Below are 16,595 nucleotides of genomic sequence, written 5' to 3'. Positions count from 1 at the left end.
TATATGAAGATAGACACTGAAATGTTTGAACTATTTCATAAATTTGCACTAAAGTCTCCAAGTCTAAACATAAGGATATAAAAAGGCAAACAGCAGTAACAGTAATATTACCACATGCAGCACATTAAGGAGAAAAGAACCTGACCTTTTTTATGGTGTTAAGTTCATTTTAATCCAGAATTCCAAGCAGTGAAAACAATAATTTGTTAACTTCATCATCATGCTGAAAATATTACACCCACTCATTTAAAAATTAAAATTTCCACTTTTAAGGTTGCTGTCCAACTCAAAAGCATAAGATTAAAACTGAGTTTTTTACCAAGGCTACATTGCAAAAATGCTCAATTTTAACACTTGCACAAGTACAAAACACCTGGTGTCAACTGCCTTAAGAAATGCATCAACATTAAATATGAAAAATCCAAACCTGTAGCAGCAGAAGGTTCTTGAGTTCTGACAGGAACAGAGGAAGACTCAGTGTCTTCAGCTTTTTCTTGCTGTAAACTGGCATCTGTACTGAGTGCTGTGCTATGCAATGTGTTTCCAGGTGATCCTTGTTCACCCAAACTTTGGTCAGATTCAACAGCAATTTCTAACTGGACTAGAATGAGCAAAAAATTTCCCCTGAGTAAAATGCATACAAAAGCATACTTCAGAACACTGGAGGTGGGGGAGGAGGGGGAATCCTCACCACATTATAATGGAGAAAAATACCCATCCATGCTCTTGACTGCTTGCTCTTGGTCACATAAATTTTTGCAACACAACTTGTAGCACCCCTTTAAATTTACACCAGCTGCTTAGAAACACTCAAGATAGGACGGATCTCAAACCACTACAAGAGCTCCCTCAAAACGGAAAGGCAGTAAAGCACATGGCAGAAAAGTGTTATCTCAACCCTGCTAAGTATAAAAGCAACAACAGGATTAAACTGTAAGAAATGTAAGAGTGGTGTACTAGGGCTGTTACTCCTAGAATCTCAAAGTGTTAAAACTTTGAAATTATCTCATTTCCACAACCAGAACCTGTATTCCCTACAAAAGAAAACCAATCAATCAAAAAACCCCAAACCAAACTATTTCCTTGGATATTTTTAGCCTATGGAGCTCTCCTTTGCTGGAAGAGCTCCCATCACCCAAGGGAAATGCTGACAGAAAAAGGGAATTACTAAAAGAAAGGGAATGAAAAGCCAAAAGCAATCAGGGCAGCAGAGCAATAGAAACTTCCCATGAGTTTTCCCTACACTGCTGATGCAAACAGGTTTTAATGGCAGATATGGAGCCTGCAGGTTAAGCAACTGAAAACAGTTTACAACAACTACCACCACCTCATTACAAAAACCCGGGGTACACTGTGAAGGCACTTACCCTTCTCAGATTCATTTTGGTTATGTACTGCATCTTTCCAAGTCTGAATTTCCGTGGAAGTTGTGACAAGATCTGCATTTAAAATCTCATGGCTAATACTGGATGAGAGTCTTGAAGATCGCCTCCTGATCTGGTCTCTCTCAGCATTATCTGAAGAGTTCTTAAATTTTTCCTGAGCTGGAACAGTTGTATTTAATGGAACTATGCAGTTACAGGAGTACAAACAGATCACAAGCAAACTTTCACGTTCTTTCCTCCCTGGTGACTGCCTTGAAAGTGTGTGTTTTAAGGATTAAGGCTAACACCAAAAGCTAAAACACCTGGAAAATTAGGCCTGTGTAAAAGCTACAAGAAGTTACAAATAAGCATAAAAATACAGCAAAAGCTCTCAACATTTTTCATCCAGTAACAGATTTGATGTATGACTACAGATCAGTATCTTACTAGTTTTCTTACTGCGAAAAAAAATTCCACTGAGTAAAATGCACAAAGAAGCATACTGCAGAGCAGTGGGGTTGTGTTCATTACATTATAGTGGAGTCGGTCTAAACAAGCTGTTCCATGGACATAAATAATATCAAGAGTTAGATGAGACAACTCAGACACACAAAAAGCTGTTACTGAGCAGGATAACCTACACACACTGAAGTTTAAGACTGTGGTATTAAGGAAAGGAAAGAGCTTTCTTTAGATCTCCACCTCCATGGACATGACACTATTAAGAGAATACAATTTTCTTTCCTCATCAGCACACTCAAGTTCTTTAGCCTCCACACAAAGCACACAAAGATAAAGTAGAAGCTATTTAACTGCAGTGGCATAAATATTTACGTAGTATTAAAGTGCCCTTGCTTTTAAAATTCTCCATCTAGTAACTGAAGAGTTTTCTACAGCTCCTAAGGCTTCTATAGCCTTCTATATATTGGAGGCAATATAATCACTGCCACCCATATATCTATGAACTTTTGCATCAAGGCTCACAACTTATGCCTCCTTTATCCAAAACCAACTTCCGAGATTTAGGGAGGAATTCAGATTGATGATGCCACATATGAATGGCAAATTTATGAAAAACAGCTGCTTTATTTCAGTCAATGCATCTATCACAGTTCAAGATTAATACCACAGCCATTTTATTCCACCCCACCCATTAAGCTTGAAGAACTTTTATATTTATACGAACACACATAGTGTGAGAACTGAATATCAAAAAACTCACACAATGTTTTTTCAATCCTGGGACGCTTCAGTGGAACATCACCTCCTTTAGGTATTTTCCGACGTCTTAACTCCAAAGTAATGGGCTGCAGCGTCTGAGAACTTGGCTCTACATATTTAGGTAACAGAAGAAAAATCTATTGAATACAAAGCTGTGAAACACTTTAACACAAATTCCCAAGCCTCACAATCTAAAATACTGGACTTGCATAAATACAGCTTCATCCAGCCTTCTAAAACCCATATAGTAGTATTTAATCCTACTACAGGTATGCTTTATATTACATGATGTTTAGTTGCCTAAAACCAATCTCTGGCCAAACCACCAAGGCTCCAAACTTCAGTATGTTCTTGGCTGTCCTGAACAAAGATTAACTTGTATTTTTTTTAAGGGTTTCTAGAGATTTAGGCTGTGAAGGAACAAGATACTTCTTATTCCTTTAGGTAAGTTTAAAAGTGTTCTGGTACACACCTAAACATTTAAGCTTGGCTACATACCCGTGGGAGGTGTTACTGGTGGTCTGCCACGCTTTCGCTTAGTTTCTTTCACATTTTCCTGTGGACTCTTTACCTTGTCATTCTCAGGCTTCTTCTCAACTTGCGTATCTACTGAATATTCCATATCATTCTCTGATATATTCTCTTTATCTTCTTTTCCATTCTTAGATATATTCTTTTCTGAGATCTTGCCTTTTTCTGAGATGACTATAAATTTTCCCTCTTTATCAGGTTGTTTAACTCGTTTCTCAGTCTTTAATGTCTTTTCATTTTCGTCTTTCTTTGCATTACCTGTTGTTTTCCTCTGCTCTTTAAATTTCTCCTGGTTTTCAGGAGATGATGGAATTTCATTACCTCTTTCCTTAGGCTTAGCATCACTCACAATATTCTAGAATAAACAGAATGACAGGAAAATCAACTCACTGTAGTCTAAAAGCCACCCTCCCCTGCATCTTTGTCCTGTTTTTCAATTGATAAAAGTACACACTCTATTACAACCCACAGATTAAAACTTAATAGGCACCTGAACTGGTGAAGGTGTACAATGTGAACAGGACAGGGCAAGAAATCCATTCTTCACCATGCAATGGCAAAAGACATTTGCTGTTCCTTTGCTCCCAGCAGTAGGCTGGGTCCCTACCAGCTTGTGCAGTACTGCATAAAACCTACTTGGGTCACTGCAGAAAGAATGGGAGTCACAAGCAAAGAAAATGGCAGACAGCTCAACACTTGTATGTGCAAACTCTATTCTTTCACAGAAGAGTCTCATTCAAAACAGACACAGTTTGTTTGCACTAATCATTGCTGCTGATATTGCTAAGGCTACTCCATGTCCTTCCCCTTTTGTGATCAGGCTTTACTTCACTGGGAAGGGACAGGGAAGACGATGCATGCCGATTATGTTTTTTCCCCCTTCCAGTGATCCTGCTACAGGCTGTCCCAGATGAACAGAAATCTTCTAGCTTTGCATATGGATTAATAATTTATATTTGGTCATGTATCAACACTGTCTTTAGTTCAACAAATTCTCTCTTCCTGTTGCCTAATTGAAGCATTAAAGGGCAACCATGCTCCTTCCCAGACAGTTCTACAGGGCACAACAATCTTGAACTTTGAACCAGATCAGAGGACAGGCTTGGGGAAAGGAAGTGGAACACATGATTCAAGCCATATGAAATTCTGAGAATCAACTTAAGACTGACTATTTCCTTGTACTGCACTACATCATGCCTTGTCCTACTCCAGTATTCCTGTTTTATCTGTGGCTTACATGAATTGATACCTTTTAAGGTATTTTCAGACCATAGCCTTAAGAAGTAATACTGCTGCATTAAAACGGTGAACAAGCAATCTACTCCATCCTCTATAATATTATTTCAACCATACTTGTACACATGTGATTTAAAAAAAAATTCACTGTTTAAAAGAATGAAATAAAATTGCTATCTAATTCATGAAAACAGGTAAAGGGGAAGGAAGTCTTTCATATGTCTGAGCACTCCCTTTACCAGACATCCTGTAAGCCTGTATTCTGTAAATTCATTACAGGAGGAGCTTCATGGGGGAAAGGCTTCAGCAGCAACTCAAACATCAGGGGAAAACAAACAAACATAACACGAAAACCCCACCCCAAACAAAGGAACACCTACCACCTCAAAAAACAGCCCCCAGGCAACTATGTTTCAACACTTTCCATACTTACAAAACCATCTGATTTGAACCAAGTAAGTGGTACTGGAACACTCCTAAGCCATCCTAGTCAAAATATTCTCAAGAAACTGAATAATGAATACAGTATGTCTGAATTACCTGTTGGTGTTACTGAACTCTCCTCAAAAGTTGTGTGTACTTGCAAAGGCACATTCACACTGTTACAGTTCATTAGCATTTTACCATCACTGCTCAACATAGCCAGTTACACACTCTACACAGGGACAGAGTAATACTGTAATTGAAGGAATTATGACCTACTTACGCTGCTCCCTTTAGGAATTGTGTGGTTTGGAGCACTTTTTTTCTTTAATAAGTACTAAGATTTGAGCCATGTGTGCCTTCATGACTACACTCTCTCCTCCTGAAGAACAGGAGCAAGCCACCTCCTCTCCACTTCCAACATGCTGCTACACTACTGCTGTACCTGTTTTTTCTGATTCTTGAGCACTCCAGCGGGTCAAGTAATTTTTTTTTTTAACTTTACTTCTGGTTATATAAGTAGAGCTCACTAGCAAATTCTCACTTCATGCTTTTTTATGCTAAAAGACAGAAAAAATGTTCTATCATAACTCAGGAGATTCTCTTGGCCTAAGCAAAGAGAAATCTTCTTGGACAAAGGATAAAAGGAGAAAACAGAAAGAACCAACCAAAAACCCCTTTCATCTCTTTTCAAAACCTTTCCAAAGCTATGCAGAATCATGAAACTTCCTAAAAGAGAGACATTATTTTTGTTTACTTATGCAGAGTATTTCTTCAGATTGTTCAACTCCATTTATTTAACGCTAAGTATCATAAAAACATTTCTCATGGAAATGAAGATTCTGCAGTACTTCACTTGCAAGTATTAATCAACTTTCCACCACACACAGTGATAACCATTTAAAAGCTATGAAGGGCAAATTACAGGAAATGTGAAATAGTGTTTCCATCCCAGCCCAGTAGATACAGAAATCTGGAGGACTGCCATACCTCTCCACAACAGTGACAAATACAAATTGTACCAATGACATTCACGACTGGAATCTGTGTATAAGACTTGTACTGGGGGTTCAGATTCAATTTCTTTGCTCAAAGTTTCAGAAAACTAAAGGCAGAGAGCATGACCAAAAAACCCACATGCTACAGTTACCACACAGGAATGTGTGGCAAGAGATCAGACTTAAAACCCTATCTGTAATGAAAATTATTCTGAAGCAGTATTCAAGAAGTTTTAACCAAGTTACTCAAGACCACAACTTCGTCAGCCTTTCCTACCTGCCTCTACATGAAAATCAAAGTACAGAGAAGCACTTCCTCCTCCCTATCAGCAGTACAGTTTCTATTTTTTAAAATGTAATGGTTCACTACTACTTTCTGTCATGAGCTGAAGGTTGAACCCACTGTGCTGAGTAAATTAAGGGTTGGTAAAACAGCCAAAACACAGAAGGAAAACAAGGAATAGTCAAAAAAAGCTGATCTTCTCAAAGTTGTGAGGTGAAAGATTAATAGCCATGTTCCTTAAGTGTCTCATGAATATTAAGCAGTTACTTTGGGAAAGAACAGTTTTTGTCCACTCCATAGTTGTCATTCTTTTATTTTTTTTTAAGTAATCTCAAACAGGTAAAACAATCACAGCATGATTCAAAACCTTATCACTAGCTTTAGTATGTACATTCTGAATTTTCCAATGACTTTTAGAAATCTGTTTTACTTATAAACCTATGACTTCTTTAGTTCAAGAGGTGCATTTAAGGAACCTGAGAGTTTTCCAAATCATATCACAAAGATTCACATTTCATTTCAAGGGATTCCCTTTAACGAAGGGGAAATGAAGTCCCCTTTCCCCTTTGAGATATCTATCACCCCTTCTCATTTTAAAGGACTTCACTTCAGACAATACTGTATTTTAGCAGTAAAGGTTTCTCATTAATTTCACATTTTATAATTCACCAAATCTAGCCACATGAACTGGTCATTTAAGAATATACTAGCTGCACAAACACCATACTTACCTGATCCTTGGAAAAAGCTTTGACATGAATGTTTTTGACTGTTTGAACTACACCATCATAAAATTTCACAGTGTATGTACCTAAAATATGAAAACAAATTGTAAGAGTTCAAAGATCAGAAAATATTTAACACAGCACCAGCTAACATCTCCAATACTCCAACTGCACAATCAGCCCTATATGAAAGCTGCTTTACCTGTGTGGTCAGAACCCTCAACACAGAGCTCCTATCACAGCAAAGTTATCTAAAACAATTCCAGTCAAATAAAGGTGCATGTCTAATCTTAAGAGTTGCTCCTCAGATGCACCTTACTCACAAAACCTCAGAATATTTTTGGTGGAATATTCCAATATATAATTACACAGCCCTTTTCTCCTTATCTTACAACACCGACAATCTACAGCAAGCCCAGCATTAGAACAAATAACTCACAGTTCCCCCATCCATTCTGGGAGATTTTTAAGGGGATTCTGCAGCTCTGACAATAGGTTTCATTGCGGTTTATAAGCAATAACAAGAAATTTAAGAAACTTTTCCCACATATATACTTAAAGCAAGTACTGACTAGATATCCCAACAGAAAGCTTTTTTTCTCATAAAAAAGGTAAGAGGTTAAAAAAGTTAATGACAGACTAAAACACATAACTGAAAATGCAAATTTCCACAGCTGTTTTCCATCTGCTGTAGTATCTCCCCACCTAAACGAGGTTCCAGAACAATTAGAAATACATGACTACTAAGTGTGACAAAACCAGGAATCCTTACCATCTTTGTTAACAGAAGTAACTTTGGCTGGATAGAAACGACAGTCAGACCAGCATGCCAATACCCGATCATTGATATGAAATCCCTACAAAACAGCAGTTAAAATTGTCTTCATCTGAGAATTACTGAAACACACAACTTTATTAAAACATTTCAATTACTAGTTTTCCAATGTTTAGAAGAAATCATAAAATTTACACAGCAGGTAACACAGCAACAGTGAAGCATTTTAAAGGTCATCATTCATACAAACACACATTAAACTGTTACACACACAAATGTTCTCAAATTTCTACTTACTGCACAACCTTCTTCCTCATGCAACCCTTCTTTTCTTAACTGTATTTTCTCTAGGGGACGCAAATAAGGACTGTCCCAACAAAACCATTCATCATATCTATGGTTCCAGCGCTTGAAATGGATAAGTACTTTCCCCTCTTCATAATCAATTTCTTCAATATGTGCTGGATACCTAGTCAAAGGTAGATTAAAATATTTTAATTATGAATAAGGTAAACTGTCTCAGACACTTTATACAAATTAACCCCAGTTTAGCTCCTCCAATCATATTAATTTGATGTACCACTTGTATAAGTAATAAAGATGCTACAAAATGACAGAGCAAAGCACGTAAGAAAACCCAAAACTGAACAGCAAATGCAAACATTGACTGCAGCAAGAGAAGACAGCTAAGGAGTTCTTAGTTTGGGGCTGAAAAAAAGTTTATCTACAGAGTCAGAAGCCAGAAAGACTTTCCCTGTATCTAGACATAAAACATTTGACAAAATCAATAGCTTCACTTCACTTTTGTCAAGAGTAACACTTGGGTGCCAATACAATCACTTCTCTAAGATATCCATCACCAGGCACCATGAATCATTCACCCAATGTAACAGCAAAAACCCAGCAGGCACACTAAATGTAATTTAAGTTTTAGATTCTCAAAGTTAAATTTCATCTGCAAAATCCTGAGATTTCAAAATATAAATTTCTTAATACATTAGTAGTAGGGGAATCTGAGATGAGTCAAATTCAAATGTCTCTGATCAGGAAGACCTTGTAAACTCTGTGTTTCTTTAAATTGCATTGGTAATTTGTAACTTCCGTACAGATTTCAGAATCACAGCTATTTCACTATCCTCACTGAACATAACATTTTAAGTACAAAGCTTTCCCTTCCACAGTATTAACATCAAGAGAAAATTTCCATTGGTTGGTGTTTTCAATATTCTGGAAGAAAGACAAGGCCTCGGTGAATTCTTGAACAAAGGGCTGAAGACAAAACTCAAATCCACAAGTATTCTTTATCTGGTAAACTACACTTGAAAGATAGAACAAGTGGTACAAAGTAGTGGCATCTTGAAAAGATCAAGCATGATACTAACAGTAAAGCCTAGACATGTAAGAATTAAGACTCAGATACAACTCAGGAAACCATTCTACAACCATACACAAAGAGAAAGCAAATCTACCTACAACTGAAATCCTCCAGCAGATCTAAGACATGTCCAGTCATGATTTCACAAAGAGCTATGAATAGGCCACACTAGAGACTTATACTGCAACTACACACTAAGGATACTCACTGCCACACAAGTCAAACTACGCCATTAGTTCATCCCAATGTATTGCCAAAATGCATGCAGCAAAGACTGTGGAGGAGAGGAATTCCAATGGGAGATATTTATGGCAGGGACATCTGTAACTGGTTACTAACTTCTTGAGGAAAAAAAAGAAACTTCCTTCCTGTGACAGTCAAGTTACTTTGTATTTAGGTAACTCAAGTACTGTCCTCCACAAGTTCATGAGGGGCAGTAGTCACAGTCACAACCTAAACACCTAAACAAATTATTTTTGGATATCGCTAAGTATGACAAAATGACAAAAATCAGCATCCCATTCTCTACAATCTGAGAGCAGCAAAAACAGGTTAAGAAATCCCAGATCCTCTCAACAAGAGAGCAACCAGAAGGGTGCTCTTGCCATTGGGATTGCAGTATGCCTAGGACTCAGATTTTCAATGATGAAGAGGGAAGCTGATAAAAAGGACAGAATGCTGACTCAGTATCAAGCTAATCCTGTCCAAGCAGATAACCACCTCTAAGAAACACAATCCATTTTCTACCACTGAAACGAGACAAACCCAAGTTACAAGAGCCAACTAACTCAGTGAAGCAAGACTGCTCCCTGCTTCATATCCAGCAAAAGGATGAACTTTCGCCACCAGAACTGGCATCCCAGAATCACACATCAGTACCATCTGCAGCTAAACCACTTCACTAACAGGAGTCAAGATCGTCAAGAAAAGCATATCTAACAATGAGATCAAATTTCAGTCTACCTGAGTGTGGTTGAGCTAGATCTTTCAGTTCTTGGAGAACATGCTGCAAAGCCTCAACATCTTCTCTTTTTGAAGCAATAAACATCAGTTAACATACAATCAAGTGCTCTTGACTGAAGTAGTAAACCTATTACAAGCTGTGCTAGACCTATCCATGAACTCTCGACAGACTTTGACACCACTTTCCTTTCAGATGAGAGCACTGGCAGCTACAAAACAAAGTAGAAAGGGTCACAGAAAGGTTCACAGGATCTCAACAGCCCTGAGCACCACACACTGGCAGGCCAAGCTTCCTTCCTCCCACACCTTTTGTTGAACTGAGCAAGCATACATCAGGAGGCGCAAGTGCTCACAGATCTATACAACAGAGTAACAGAACATTACCCATACACTTCTTCCAAATAGCCTGTTAATATACATAGGAGTAGAGGTAACTTAAAAGAAATCCAGACTTGTTTATTGAAAAACATAACATGAGAGCATACACAAAGTGAAAGGTCAATAGCTGAAGCCTGAATAAGGCCCCAGAGAACAACTAAGATATGTCTAGGGTGGCCCAACACATCCTCCCCCAAACCACAAAGGAAGTATTCAGCTGACTCAATGGGTATTCAAAACAGCTAAGGGATCCTGGGTAAGAAAACTCCAAATGGTACTGATTTAAATATTTATCTGAATACTGTGAAATTGGAGACACCTTGCAACATACAGGAAGGGCAAAACAAGTCGTTTCCCAGCTCAATTTGAAAGGAATGATGCACTCAAGGACTTATGAACTGGCTAAACAGTAAGGGAAAATCTCTAAGATGCCCAAACTGCTGGCATTAGTTTTCTAAAAACCTAAGGAGGAAATCAAAAGCTCAAAGAACTAAACAAACTGTGGTTAGCAATGACTGACAACCTCAGACTACAGCTGTCAAAGCACAGCAAACAGTATGAAAATGAGTTTATGGTAGACAAATGTAAAATTACCCTCTTCTGGAAAGAGGTAAATATCTGGAAATTCCCTGGACTAGGTCTGTTTCCCTTCTCTTTCCTACACACCAAAATTGAATTGCTATAAAGCCCCACTCCCTTGAACTAGGAGGGGACAAGCTTAGTGCAGTCAAAGCAAAGCAGAGAGGAAAGGAAGCATCCAGGAGAACCAGCACTGTGAAGGACAACAGCTACAGTGGTTCATCTTTTTAGTACTTAGACCAATTCCTGACAGCATGAACAACTCAACTCATGGGACTGATAATCTGAATCTTAACAGGGTAGCACCATACTCTCAATATTACTCAAGGGCTCTAACCATAATCAAAACCCCTTTCACGTCCATTTTACCAAGACAATAGACAGAAAAACTTGGAGGTGTCTTTACAGTAAGGTAACAAAACGTAACATCATTTGCCTATTGCAGGCATGCAGTGCAGTCATCCTCTTTTCAGTAAGAGAGGATGTAGCTAGGCACCACTCAATCCATTTAAATGATTCAATGCAAAAGGTTTCAAAAAGTCAATTCAGTTGGGACAGTGTGCCCATGTCCATGGCTACAACAACCCCTCTGTGATCTCTCCACTCAGGGCTGCCCTACTGCAGCAGTCCTGCTCCTTCATCCTCTAATACTCCAGCACTATCAGGCCTTTCAGCATTCAGAGAGGCTATCTCCCTATAGCAAACTGAGGCAACACACAAATCTTTCATGACAGTTTTGATGCATCAACTCAAGCCCTAAGAACCTAAAGTGAAACACCAAAAGTACTCGTGCTCCCTGGAGTTCAAGTATACAACATAACACACAACTGCACCAGCAACTGCAGCACACTGCCAATATGCTATGATTCCAAATACAACAAAGCAACCTCTGGGACAAGCAGCAAATATGCAAAATTCTCTTTGCATTTTGACAAGGAGCAGGCTCCACACTGACTACTCTGCTGGCATACAGTGTTTTTTAATTCACTAGGGTCGACAACACATCCAAACACCCTGAAGTCCTTAACTATCAATTTGGAGCACAAGCCATTGACATGAAATAAAGGTATATGGCATATATAACATGAAATATTTTCCAAAGCATCACTGCCAGTAAACTGTCAATAGTGGCCATGAATTTACTGATGTATTTGATACTGAGAGCAGAAATCAAAGCCAGCACTTTAACTAAAGGAGACTTGTGACTATGTTTTAGCACCAAGAGAGCAATAAAAGTACACACAAGAGAAGTTTGGACCTTCAAAGGTCTAGCACTGGGAAAAGCAAGTGTCACCAAACAGAAAATCCTGTGACCCCACAGGAGAGCACGGTAATCATACCACAGAGTGTTCCTGGTTGCACAGGGGCAGATGAAAGCAGCAGAGGAAGAAAACCAGTCTGCTGTCTTCTACAAATCCACACCCAGTGAGTTGTGTCAGCGCTGACAGCTTTGCTATGCCCCTAGCTCTTAAAAATTTTGATTAAGAAACCATGAAAATGCAAATGCACACAATCCAGGGTTCAAAGCTTAGCAAGTAAATAAAAGATTTCAGAACTGGAGAGTTCATAACTAAGTTGTGAGACTAGAGTTGCAAAGCACTGTGTGCAGGACAGGTAATTTAAGATCAAGTGTTTCCAAAAAACAAAGAACATGGAACAAATAGCACACTCAAAATTCAAATTTAAGCCAACGGATATGCAGAAAGTGGAGCAGGTTGTTGAATTCCCCCCCACAAACTTTTCCCATGCAAGTGTTATGTACACTCAAACACTGTTATGAGCAAACATCAGAAGAGTAAGAGTCATGGACACAAGTTATTAGCCTTACTCAAATACCAGCTCAAACTGCATCTTTAAAAAACCTACATTACAGACAGGCTAAGAGATCTTATTTTTGTAAGCTTGACTTTTTTGCTATACTAACAAAACACAAGAATTATAGAAAATGCAGTAAAGTTTAAATCAGTGTTTACCTACACAACTCTTGAATACACAGCTAAGCCAAATTAGCATGTGAATAGGATTTAATATTCATACTTTACATTCTTTATGGAAATAGCTATGTTTTCTCATTTTCACAATTCCAATGCCTTTGTACCTGGAGAGAACATACTCTGCATGCAACCAAGACGTTTTGGAACAATAAATCACGTGTATTTGGGCCTGAGAGGCCCAAATAGTTTTCAATATTGACTTTGCACATTTCACCTGTTGGCAGGTTCCAGAGCTTTAAATACAGTCATATCTAACCCACACAGATGTCTTAATAAAAATCAACTACAGGTGATTTCTGGTAAGAGAAGTTATCTACATGAGCTAATAAAACCAAATTTATTCCTGTATTTAAGAAGTCCTTGGCAATTTTCGTTTTATCTCTCATTCACTGAGAATTATTAAATGCTAAGTTTTGAGCTGACTACCTGAAATGTACAGTTAGAAAACTGTAAAGTTAGCCTAAGTAATTTGTAGGCTCTTTTTCATCTTCCTAATGCAGTGGTTCGTGAAGAAAAGTGTTCTTCGTCACAGCTGAGAGCTGCAAGACAGGCACCAGACCAGACTTGTTAGCATTGAACATGTTTCTCCACACAATTCTTTAATTCTAAAGCTGACCACCCTCAAATGAGCACAGGCCTATCAGACTCAATCAGATTTCAGAGCCTATGATTTCACAACAGCACCAGGAAAGGAAGCAGCAAGGATATTCTGTACTGCAAAGAATTTATTCTTCTGTAATATCTGCTCTGCAATACTAAGTATAGCATAGAACTTAAAGGGTGACTTCAGGAGAATGAGCCTGAAGTACAACTAGATTTAGAAGCAGTCCTATTCCCAGACACAACACCAGTACACTTCAGCATCTATTGCCCATCTCAATCACTGGTATATAAACTTTTATAAATTAACTACTTTCCTACAAATCAATGACTACAACTCTAAATATTGAACCAATACAAAATGTTTAAGATAGTAAAGACTTAAAATTAATATAACATGAATGGTTTTAAAAATATACCAGTTTTTTAATCTGTCACGGGCTTCCAACTGGGCTCCCACCTCAAAGTTGATCCCTCTTCTATTCGGAGGATGTTTTGTCATTTTGTAATATCAACACTGCTGATTTTATTCCCCTGAAAAATGCAATTAAATATCAATCACTAATCAAGACATACACAAAATAAGCTTATGCACTATAATTCCCAGAAGCCAGATGTTAAGGAACCACTGTAATTTTTGTTTGCAGAAAGTAAGGGGGCAATTATCTTTTAAACAAGGGTTCCCAAGTGGCAGTGTGCAGAATAATTCCAAAAGTGTATTCAAAATGGCAGCTACTGGACCATGAAAGAGTGAAGCTCAGCCTCTATCCATTGGTCCAAGTTCCAGGTCAATTAAGAACCACATAACCCAGTGTTTATTCACAAATGAGATGGAAGTTTCATAATATTTTCTCCCCCCCTTCTCCATTTTGATGAAAACAAGGAATCCAGTAAACAGGAACTGGGTAAAACAAACACAATAACAATCTTTCAACAGCTACCACGTTAGCGAAACACTCTGGAACACTATGTCACCTCATCACTACAAGTGCAATAAAGTACAAAGACATTAGAAATATGTAGATATTTTTAATCAATTTTAGAAGACTCTCTATACTCCTTGCATATTTGCATTGTTTTTGTCCAACTTCTCTGTTTTAACCAGAATATTTTAGAAGTCTTCATTAATATTTGTTTCCAACAGATAATATAAAAGTTTAAGAAATCTTACTCTAGTAGCTTCTCTCAACATAGACATAGTGAAAAAGCCTGGTCAACAGCTATTTTCCCTGATTTTGTGGTCAGTTGTTTCCCAAAATTTTAATGTACAAATTATGATCCATTCCTGTAGTCTTCAAGCTCACAAGATCCAAAAAAACAAATAAGTCTTATTCAGTATCACTGTCCTTATAGTAAGACTGTATCTTGAAGATTTAATTACAGATGGACAAAATTTATTTGAGTTAAAATAAAAAACCTAGCCATGCACTACATGAACAAGGAGACATGCACAGAAATAAGCACTAGCATTTTCCTTCACATAAGGCATAAAGAGCAATGGTATAACTAAGCTGCATCTACAAAAATATTAACATCGTGAAGAGTTACTCTAATTTCAAGTGTGGTTCAGAAATCACAGATCTTTAAGAATATCAGAGAGCTTTTATGATAGAGAAAAGCTACTCCTTCACCACACTTTTTAAGCCAGGCCATTTATCAAGGGCTGGACACAGACAGCCTAACCACTCCATTCAACCACCACACTGCAAAAAAACTTCTCTATCAAAAGGTCATCTGCTACTTTCCTCTAAAACAGTGCTTTTAAACTGATCCTCACCTCTATTAAAGCAGCCTGCAAGGGTACAGGGGAAAAAATACTATTGCCTGTAAGTTTGATTTACAACAAAAGACAAAGTATTCTAGCCACGCAAGGAACTGAAAAAAATTAATTTCCTAGAGTAATATCTGATAATATACTGAGCTCTCACAGTATCACACTGGACCTGAATCAGCCCAGTCTTCTAACTGTTGGGGCAGGAGTCTGTAACTTTTAACTGGGAAAGGAAATTAAGAAAAATTTAAGATGGTTGGGATTTTACAGTTTATGTTGCATCAGAATGTAGAAGTTGAAAAAAAGAAAAAGGCAGCAAGTGCAAAGCTATATTTTAAGAGGTTTATCCACACACACCTCAAATTTCCACTATTTTTTTGCAGATTTACATAATTGAAATACACCTTTCTCACACTAGCAATGGAATTTCATGCCTCCAAACATGGAGCAGATACACATTTTGCTTAACACTTGAAGAAATGATAGGTGCAAGGTGATTCTTTCCCTAGTACACTTATTTTTCCTTTTCACTAAGGATGGCCAAGCAAAGCCAACCCAGAGGCACTCTCAATGCATTATTTCAGCTTCCCACAGTGGTTCCCTTCAGTAAGAGCTGCCATCTGATGCCACCTCATGCAAGGGATTCATCTCAGCTCACCTCCATGGGGCTGGAGAAGAACATACACATCTCCTGACTTCAGTAACAGGATCACACACAATAGGGCTTTCATAAACACATTCATTTTGGTGCAGAAAGTCTTACTATGGTTTTACTCAAATATTTTTAAAATATTAGTATCACAACTAATAGGAAATGTGAAGAAAACAGCCAAAGCCATTGAATCAGAGTTACAGAGGCAGCACATTCCATGAAAGTCTGAACACGGCTAGTCAGCTAACACCAACATTAGTTAAAGCACATAGTAACTGCACTTCACTAATTCAGCTAAGCTTGTTAGAAGGCAATAGGTCACAAAGTTGAAAGAGAGAAAAAATTTTGTGAGCAAAAATCTCATATCATTGGCCCCTCCTCCCAAGTCTTCATTTCTCTCCCCTCCCAAGTTACAAAACTTGGCCTGCTTTGGGTTCTCTCTCACATCCTACTACTGGCTTGCACTGTGGTCCTGCTCCTCAGACCATGAAAGCAGGCAGGCTTTTCCATTTACAACCAATTTCAGGAACATCTGTCTCAAGCAGAAATATGCTTGGCAGAACATTACGTGAGATAAATCACTCAGTAGAGGGTCTCAACTATTTTACTCCAAAATACCTAGCTTTAGAGCAAGACTGAAACCATGAGACACAACTTTTACTGAGAACCATGAGATGGCTCTGTACAAACTAGGTCAAGAGGGAGTGCTAAAATACGCTTCACCAGC

At 38.1% G+C, this 16,595-nt stretch overlaps 1 protein-coding gene across 26 annotated transcripts in view; it reads right to left on the bottom strand.

Annotated features, from left to right (window-relative positions):
• PHF20 (PHD finger protein 20) overlaps positions 1-16,595 on the bottom strand; it is a 70,310-nt gene that overhangs the window by 39,736 nt on the left and 13,979 nt on the right. For 22 of the 26 annotated variants that reach the window (XM_085557726.1, XM_085557721.1, XM_085557720.1 and 19 more), the window contains 8 exons: positions 13,865-13,979; positions 7,854-8,025; positions 7,554-7,638; positions 6,788-6,867; positions 3,084-3,471; positions 2,587-2,694; positions 1,368-1,544; positions 428-601 (listed from right to left, as the gene is read on the bottom strand). In XM_085557726.1, the coding sequence (XP_085413852.1) occupies positions 428-601; positions 1,368-1,544; positions 2,587-2,694; positions 3,084-3,471; positions 6,788-6,867; positions 7,554-7,638; positions 7,854-8,025; positions 13,865-13,947 (1,267 nt within the window). In that variant the 5' untranslated portion in view covers positions 13,948-13,979. The remainder of the gene's footprint in view (positions 1-427; positions 602-1,367; positions 1,545-2,586; positions 2,695-3,083; positions 3,472-6,787; positions 6,868-7,553; positions 7,639-7,853; positions 8,026-13,864; positions 13,980-16,595) is intronic. The other 4 variants (XM_085557716.1, XM_085557729.1, XM_085557717.1 and 1 more) reach the window with 1 other exon arrangement.

The sequence above is a fragment of the Lonchura striata genome, chromosome 20 (genome assembly GCF_050655825.1).
Source record: "Lonchura striata isolate lonStrDom1 chromosome 20, ASM5065582v1, whole genome shotgun sequence".
Lineage (NCBI taxonomy): Eukaryota > Metazoa > Chordata > Aves > Passeriformes > Estrildidae > Lonchura > Lonchura striata.
The sequence above is the reverse complement of the archived record's forward strand: the minus strand, read 5'-3'. Positions and strand labels throughout refer to the sequence as shown.